Raw genomic sequence first — 9,115 nt, 5'->3', positions numbered from 1 at the left:
GGTTGGAATCACAGGATCACCTGCCCAGGGATGCAGGTGTCAGGGCTACATCCTTGGTCACTGCAGGAAAGGCACCCTACTGGGAGGAAGTGCTGAGGTTACCAACCGGCAGCGCTGCCGCCTCAGCGCCTCCTCCCCCTCCCAGCACTCAGTGCCTCTTCCTGCCCCGTCAGGCAAGATTTAGCGCCTGAGCAAGAGAAGAAAAATGAAAGCGACAGCACCCGTGGCAAACCAGCCTTGCCAGGAGGAGAGGGCATCCCTGCCCAGCCCTTCTCCTCCCACGTGGCTTCACCTGGGTGAGCAGGATGCCCCACCAGTGCCTCCCAGCCAGTAGCAGAAGCAGCATCTCCCCATGGCTCCAGCCTTGAGGGGTGAGGGTCCATGACAGCTTCCTGCCCTGCAGCCCCCCAGGGTAGTTCATGGGGACATATTTCTGCCTGAAGATGGCTGGTGAGCACAAAAAGAGCAGCTCCTCCCTTCCTGGCTCAGGGAGGACAGCCCACCCCTGCCACCTTTCACCAGGCATCTGTGAGAAGATTTAATGGGGATGGGTGCTGGCATCCACTGCAGGGTACTGCAGGCAGGGCTTCTGCAGAGCAGAAATACCGTAGGTGTCACACCACAACGACAAAAACAGCGGCCCCAAAGAAAGCATGAGAGGCTGATGCTAGACGGCCTCCTTGAAGCAACAGGAGTGAGCACATCAACCACTCTGCTCCCCAGGGAAGGCTCTGGACCAGGCAAAATGCCAGATGTGCTCCAGGACAGAGCAGAAAGCTGTCCTGTGCCCTGTGCAGTGCTGCAGGACTTCAGTAGACCCAGCATTTCTTGGTGTTGGCTCAGCAGGCCCTACAAGAGGCTCAAGAGAAGGTGCTGAGGGAGCCAGCAGAGGTGCTCACAGCCAGCAGCCTGGGTCCCCATGACCAGCATCAGCTGGGATGGAGGGTGCCAGTTGCATTGTCTCCCTAAATTGTCCTTTTTGACAAACCACGAAGCTCCAGGCTGCCTGAGCTGCACTCTCCAAACAATGGCTCCCAGAGGAGTTTTTCCAGAATTGGAATAACTCAGGAGAAAGTGATCCCTGGAAGGGCTGGGCAATGTTGCTCTCCTGCTGCATGTACCTGGGGCTGCAGCCCTTTGAAACCACTTTCAGCATGAAAGGAGAGGCAGGAAGTCATCTCCCTGCAGGGATGGCATCTCCATAGAGCCCAACCACAACACACAGCAGCTCTTCTCAAGGAGGTGGCTGGGGAGAACATGGCTCAGGGCAGGCACCAACCTCTGCTGAGGCACTTCCTTGAGCCTCCCAAGCTATATTCAGCAGGCAGATGAGCACCAGGAAGAAGGAGGGCACAAGGTGTTCACCACCCAACAGAATGTCCGCCAGTGACAGGCCTAGCTGGATATCTGGCTTTTCCAGGATGACAGGAGACCAGGCTACTGGTATCTGAATGTCTCAGAAGGGGCACCAGGTCCCATTTTTGTCATGGAAGGATATTCAGGGCATGGAAGGATATTCAGGGCATGGAGAGAGCAGCTGTCCCCTTGCACCCATCAGAAGATGGCTTCTATTGAAGCTTAGAAGCACAAAGGAGCTCCAGGTAAGCCACATCCCAAGCTCATTCCCCAAAATACTGGGTCCCACATGCTGGAACACATTCTGCTGTAGTGATGCTCAGCATCTTTCCTAGAAGCGGGGCAGAAGACGACATCCATGTGCACAGGCATTCCCTACCTGTTGTACAAGCCCAGGTATGTCAGGATGTCCAGAGCAACCCATCTCCCCTGTCTTCCCCGGTGGGCATTTTCAGCTGTCCTAGAGTACCAGAACCTCCCTAGAAAGAGGTCCTGGTGCTCTTCTCCATTCCTAGATCACCTTTGGGGAGTTGAAGCACTTACCATGCTCTGGGGGTAGTAGTAGTAGGAGCTCTCTTCCCCTGGCTCCAGAACACCACTTCATCCTTTTTCTGCCCTCAGCTCCCCTTCTCAGCCCAGATGCTCCTGTGCTGGGCTGACATGGGCACCCAGGTGCCCTCCCAGTGATCATGTCCTGTGTGCTCTCACAGTGGTAGCTTCCCTATCTTCTCCACACTCTCCCATCAACTATCTGCAGACAGCAGTAAGGTCCCCACCTCACTTTCCTCCAGGCTGGTCACACCAGTCTCCAACAGCCTCTCCTCACCCATCTTGTGCTGCTGTGGGAACCATCCTGGGGGTGTCTGCTGGGCTCATGCCAGCCTCTCACTGGTTTCTTGCACTGGGGAGCCAAGACAGGACCAGTCGGCCCTACAGGCGATGCCTGAGGAACATGAGCAACCACTACCAGTTAGACATCATGCTGCTGACCATGCTGAACTGGGTAGCCCAGCCAATTTTCCATGCACCCAGTAATCCTCTTCTCCAGACCCCATGTCTTCAATTCTGCCACAAGGAGGCTACAGGAGACCATGACAAAAGCCTTGCTGAAGTCCAGATGAACATTCACTGCTCTCCCCTTGTCCACACAGCCAGCCACCTCCTTGGAGAATGCAATGGGGTAGTTCCCCAGATCTTCCTTCTTACCCTTATTGAGGATGGGTGGGACATTTGCCTTTTTCCAGGTGTCATGAACCTCCCAAGATCACCAGGACTTTTCAAAGATGAGAGAGTGCGCTGACATTGGCTGGTTTCCTCAGCACCTTCACATGTTTCCTTTAGACTCTGCCATTAGGCTTGGGCCCTGGGAGGTCTGAAGACAGACCTCACCAGCCAAAATGAAGGCAAGAGCAGCACGGAGTACCTTGGTCTTTTCCATGTCCTTTGCCACTTAGTCCTCTGCTCCATTAAGGAGCAGGCCTGCATTTTTCCAATGCCTTCCTGCTCCTGCTGAAGCCCTTCTTAATATAGAAGCTGTTCTTTGTCCTTCACGTGCTTCCCAAGTCCAACTCTTGGCTCTCCTAGCTCCGTCCCTACACACTCAAGCAATGTCTGCTCTTTCAGGGTAGCCTGTTCCCGCTTCTGCTTTCTGTGCACTTCCTTTTCCCCTTCCTGCTTGTCCACATTGGCTGCCTACCACGCCTGACTCCCTGCTGAAGACTTCCTTGGATTTTGCATAGCTCTGGCACGTTTCAGTCTGCTCTTAAAATGCATGCTCAGACCAGCAAATCCACTGCAGCTCTTGCCCTGCTCCCACCAACAGTTTAGGATAGTGTAGGACATTTTAGTCCACAAGCCTGGTCACATCTGCACCAGTTTGGATTCTGCCTACCTTCCACGAGCCTTGCAGGAGTCAGGCAGCTTGGGAAACTCTAACTGCTCTGCAAGGGTGTCCCCGGGGCCTCCAACTCTTAGAGGCTGTACCGCCAGCTGCCTCCCTGCCCTAGTCTCCCTGAGCTGTCCCGATCTACATTTGTCATCTTCTCACCTGGAGAATCATCTGCTACAATGCTGTGAAGACAAAAGAGTAGAAGATGTCATTAGCTTTTCCTCCAATGAGGCAGAAGAAAACATCCCATGGTTTGCACCAACAAAACTTCAGTCTGACACCCTTGGCTAAAGAAGTGGACTTAGACCCCAGCTTAGTAACATAAGGGTTGGTCCCTCTAACCTGGGGAGCCCTCAACCTCTGGAAGCCAAACGAGCTTTTGGCAGGCTGCAACAGTCACATAGAGCTAGTCTCAGTCCCCCTCCGTCCTGACGCCATTCTCCATCATGCTCTCAGGACAGCAGCCCAAGCACCAGAGGTGGCAACCAGGCCAAGCAATTGGCAGAGGCTGTGATGCTCCTTGGATCCATCCTAGCGCTGGCTTTTCACTCATGGTCCAGGACACAGGGCACACCTTTCCCAGCCTTGATAACAGCACTGGGACTGAGCAGAGATGCTCTGTCCACATTCAGGCTTGAGATGCTGCCCTGGATGCGCATCCTCAGGAACAGGCTGGGGCATTGCTCTGCATCTCTTCAGAGCAGCTCCACCAAGGCCAAACCAGAAGCCTGCAAAAGAGGTCACAAGCAGAGATACCTGCCGACAGCAGGAGACCCAGCTGAAATCAGATGAAAACCAGGTTGCATAGCAGGAGTGTTGACTGAGCAAGCACCAAGAAACCGGGTCAACTGAGCAGACTGCAAAGTAACACACCAGGCTAAGGAAAAAAGGAGGATGGCCACAGGGTGACTGTTCCCATCCCCACTAAAACCTTGGTCTCTGGAGAAAGTTCAAAAAGCAGCCCACAGTAAATGACCAGGTCCACTCTACACACAACTACAGGCATCTATTGCATTAACTAAAGCAGCACTGCTTAGAATCACAGCCATACCTGTAGTCTTTGGGCAAACACACCTCTCTCAGGTGGTCTTCCTTTCAGCCTGGCATCAAGCTGTTCACATGCAGCCATTTCCTCCAGCTCCTCTAAACTCCAGGAGAGTTGGCAACATGTGCCTTGAGGTCACCCAGACCTGGGTATGACAGCATAAGCTGCTGCACCCAGAGGTCTTGCGGCAGTGCTCACGTGGATTGAGGGAGACCTCTACTAGAGCACACACGACACCTTGGGGCACCATCAGGGTTCACCAGTTAAAGCCACTGCAACATCTTTCACACCCCGCTTGTCAGCGGTGGGTTCAGCCTCAGGGTTTCAGTTCATGGTGGTGCTTCTTACAGATCCTGAGACAGCCTTCAGCTTTCCAGCTCACCAAAGCCTCCCTAGCTCTAGGCTTATACCAAATTGCATCTCCTTTAGAGTGCTGCCTCTGAAGCATCTTTGGACAAAGAGCTGGTGTTGTCACAAGCCCAACTGAGAAAACACTTGAGGATTTATCCAGCAGACCTGGCTCCTGCTCACAGAAGCTCTTGCAGTTACTGCTCCCACCTGCCAAAACAAGCCTCCATCCTGCTCAGGATTTCAGGCATCAACCTCCAGGCAGCTTTCCTTAGCAGGTTTAAAAAGGACCATCTCTCAAGACCAGAGATAACTAGTCACCACACATCTAGTGAAAATGAACTCTGGCAACTCCTATGCTTTAAGATTTCCTTTAAATAAGCCTATTGTGCCATTTGCAGCAACTCCTGTCCTGAAGTCAGCTGTGGGACAGGTACTGTTCTGAACTTACACAGCATGCAGCTACCTGACTGCTTACTCTCCGTCAGCTCTCAAAGCTGCTTTCACAGGCAACCAAGAGAAGATATGCCCACTTCCCAGAATGAAAAGGAAATAATATTCCTGCTACCTAAACCATCAGCTACAATAATTTAAAAAAACCTCACAGCCAAAACAAACAAAACCAACAACTACTCCCACATTACTTCTTCCTCAAGCTGCTAATGCTGACGTTTGGCACACTAATGACAGCATATTTTACATCACCTCTCTACTGACCACTCCTCCACGCAGCCCCAGCTGAACAAGCAGCTTAGATCCTTGCTACACAGTGGAGCTGCTGTAAGGGAACTGGGATCACGCACTGGCTTCACAGCAGTAACGACCCTTGCTTACGTGCACATTCACCTGTGGCTGGGACAGGGCAGCACACCGTGATTTAACACGACCAAGAGCTACCTTGCACTCGGCACAGGGCAGAGGGAACACCTGCAGCAAGAGAAGAGTTGGTCCCTGTTACAGGTGTGCAGCATCCACATAGGAGAGGCTTCAGTCTGGATATCATTGCCAGGTCACACCAATAATATACACAAAGAAAGCAGCCAGCGAGTACACATGTTAATCCATTATTATTTATTAGCTGTACAGCAGTATATTCTCCTTCCCAGCTTTCAAACCCCATTACATATTTTATAACAGTATTTTTTCCCATGTTGGCTTCCTAAAATAATGAAAAATATCACACAGTACAGCTAAGTACAAAAATGCATCAACCTAGAGTCTGATAGCTAAACTGATAGCTCTCTTAAAAGCGATACATAGAAGAAAAATTTGTTTGAAATCAGCAAGACTGAGGCTCTATAAAAAGCTTACATATTTTAACATGTGACAGTTCATATACAGGCATCATTTGTATTTCACATTATTCCTTTTCGTCTTTATCAGAGATCCAAAATTGTATAATTACTGACCTATTAAAATTTCCTGGCCCAGGTTTTGAGGGCTGCAGTGACCCACTTATAAATCACCACTTCTGCCTTAACAAAGGATTCATAAACACAAAATACAACTACAAGATAGAGCAAAGGAAATGTAGTTGTGAAATTATAACTCAAAAAGAAGGTTAATTATACTTGTTTCAAATGCCAGTTTTGTGTGCTTCAAAACCAGATTTCAGATGTGGGTTTCTCTCGTTCTGCAAGCAATAGCCTGGGTACGTCTCTTCTCTACATGATTGGTTATCAACAGCTTTTCCAACATTTACACTCTATCAATTCTCGTCACTTAGTTTGAAAGGCATTAAAATACTGGGGTTTATTTAAACTGTATTTTTGCATACCTTTTAATTAATGGAAAAAGATTAAAATGTAAAAAAAAGTTATTTACAAGCTTGACCATTACAGAAATGCTTTGCAGAAAGCAAAGCATATTAAGGACAGAAACCAGTTGGAGCATGCCAAAACTACCGTGTGCAGCCGACTTGGAGAACCAGAGCTAGTCAGTGGGGAAAAGCAGAAACATTTTAAAAGTCTAGAACCCTCCCTAGTCTGCATTTACAGTTAAAAACACTACTGAGAGAAGGAGACTCAAGGACTCTGGGAACCAGAAGGGCAAGTCCGGAGTGGTTTACCACATACTCTAGGCCAAGGCTCCCGCTTTTGTATATTAAAACTTGGTGCATGTAAACATGGCCCTTGGACCAGCTTTACAATGCAGTTCAGAGCAAAACAAAATCAAGCATCTCACAGGAAACCCTCAAGGACTCCAAAATATTTCCTAATGTTCCATGATCCTGTAATGCTAACATAAAACAGCAACTTCTAGTTAAATCACATTCTAACATCATTTTGAAGTTTTATTTCCCAGTATGTTTGGTAAAATGGTCTAAAATGATGCATTTCCCAAAGCCAAGAAAAAAGGTAAAAGGAAAAATAGATTTGAGCCGCTTAAACACAGCCCAGGCCAGTTCAGTCAGCCAGTGTGGTCTTCCTCCATCACCGGTCCATCATACTGAGAATCATCTCAGGAGTGAGGTCTCCATTGGGAGCTTCCACTACTGCAGGCTGAGCTTCCTCCTCTTCCTCTACTGTTTCTGCATCAGGTTCTTTCTTTACTTCAACTATAATATTTTCAATTTCACCAGTGTTCTGGTCTTCAACCTGAATGATTGCTGCAGCTAGAAGGGCAGAAAACAAAGGGGGAGGGGGGAAACAACAGACCTTTTTACTGGTTCCAGAGCTGGCCTGCACACCTTACCAGGTAAGTATCTACTGAAAAGTTAAGACTCTTCCATGGAGAGGGAAGCTGGGGCCTACAACTCACACCCCCACATTAGTGGGGAGTGATTCAACCTGCCTCATTCACCCAAGTATCAAGCATCTATTTCCTTGCCCCTGTTATGAAGATGTGCTACCACTACAACAGTTCCAGTAAGCCTCTGGATATTAAGACATTGTTCAAACAATGGATTTTATAGAGTAATCAAACAAGACTGTATCAATGTATGGGCATAAGGCACAACTTCAAATTCAGGGGAATCCAGTGACACTAGTGATTAATTCAGCATAAAATGTTTCCACAGGCTGTAATTCTAGGAAGGACACAGGCCACGCTTGTAGCACTGAGCAGACTGCCAAGCCACTGGGGACGCCATTACCCCGTGAAGGAACAAATTTGCCCTTCCTGCTTTGTTCCTAGAATTTACTTACTTAGTCTTTGCACAGTTACCAATGTCTATTCTTACAGAGAAGAATCTTCAGAGTTGAAATGACATCTCCACTGATGCTATGCTCAGAACTACTTTTTTTTTTTGCGGTAATACCGACAAAAGTCTACGTACGTAAGAGTACCACGGTGACTGTACCAACAGCTGCTTTACCAGGAACTGTACCTTAGCAGAGATACCGTAACTAGTGCAAAAAAGTGAGCAGTTTGCACATCTATGAAACAGAATAATGTTAAAAAAAAATAATGTCCTCTTCTTTAAGCATGGCCTGAAGCAGCTTTGTTCCCTTGTCACCAGGAAATCCTTGCAAATTTCCCACAAAAGGTGAGGTCTTAGCAAAGAAGAGACACATACAGTTATCTTTTAAATAAGCTCACTTGAGGGGAGCAGTTCTCCTACAAGAACTGCCAAATCCAAAGAAAAAGCAGCTTAAACAAGCAGTGTAATGAAGCTTCAATTAGTGACTTACGCTGGGATTGTTTTGGTTGGGTGGCAGCTTTGCCTGGTGGTCTTCCTCTTCGTTTCTTACTGGGAGGTGGTGCAGGAGCCTCTTGCTCAACTTCTGGTTCAGCCTCAATTTCTACTGCTGTCTCCTCCTCATCTTCATTATCATCCAAATCTGGTTCAGCATTTTCCTCTGTAAGAAACATTGTATCAGGTAAGTGTTCAGTTTAAACAAGAATGAGACACATCCAGCTACAGAGAACCACCATCAGAAGGAGTCAAGTCTGATGAGAAAGGCGGCAAACAAGGCCTTTGTTGAGAAGCAGGTGACAGGGACTGTTAGCCTGTTACCCTCACATTAGAGAAAACAAGTTCTCCTTCAGAAAGCGAAAGAACACATAATTACATTAGATTATGCAATAAAAGCTCTTCTGCATATCCACAAAGGAGCTCAGCAAGACAATGGCAGGAGGGTGACCAAATAATAAACTGCTGGGCTACTCCCAGGCCCATCAAGAGGAGCCATCAGCCCCCCAGAGTCCCACCAGCACAACCCAGTGGAGCACAGGGGTGCATGATGGAAGGTGGAAACCCAAACCCATGACCTCTGAGGAACAAACATCTTGTTCGGGCCACTCCCAGGAGAGCCATCAGCCTCAGTGCCCAGGTGTGAAACCCACCAGGAGAAGTCATCAGGAACAGCTCTCCAGACCACATTTCAGATTAAGGGGTATGGGGGAATGGCTGGCTGGGGGCAGGACATATAACAGGGATACAGGGGAAAGGCAGTTTTGAATCATACAGGACTGCTTATGGGATGCTTAGGGGAGGGGCTGAGGTGATCTGAAGAGGATCAGTTACTACAGTACCT

The 9,115-nt window shown here is 48.6% G+C and overlaps 1 protein-coding gene across 7 annotated transcripts in view; it reads right to left on the bottom strand.

The window, feature by feature from the left end:
* Nucleotides 1-5,685: 5,685 nt before the first annotated feature.
* The window catches only part of CTCF (CCCTC-binding factor), a 37,205-nt gene continuing 33,775 nt past the window's right edge, over nucleotides 5,686-9,115 (bottom strand). For all 7 annotated transcript variants that reach the window (XM_064459161.1, XM_064459156.1, XM_064459159.1 and 4 more), the window contains 2 exons: nucleotides 8,270-8,437; nucleotides 5,686-7,251 (listed from right to left, as the gene is read on the bottom strand). In XM_064459161.1, the coding sequence (XP_064315231.1) occupies nucleotides 7,070-7,251; nucleotides 8,270-8,437 (350 nt within the window). In that variant the 3' untranslated portion in view covers nucleotides 5,686-7,069. The remainder of the gene's footprint in view (nucleotides 7,252-8,269; nucleotides 8,438-9,115) is intronic.

Source organism: Phalacrocorax carbo, chromosome 8, assembly GCF_963921805.1.
Source record: "Phalacrocorax carbo chromosome 8, bPhaCar2.1, whole genome shotgun sequence".
NCBI lineage: Eukaryota > Metazoa > Chordata > Aves > Suliformes > Phalacrocoracidae > Phalacrocorax > Phalacrocorax carbo.
This window is presented reverse-complemented; position numbering and strand designations above follow the sequence as displayed.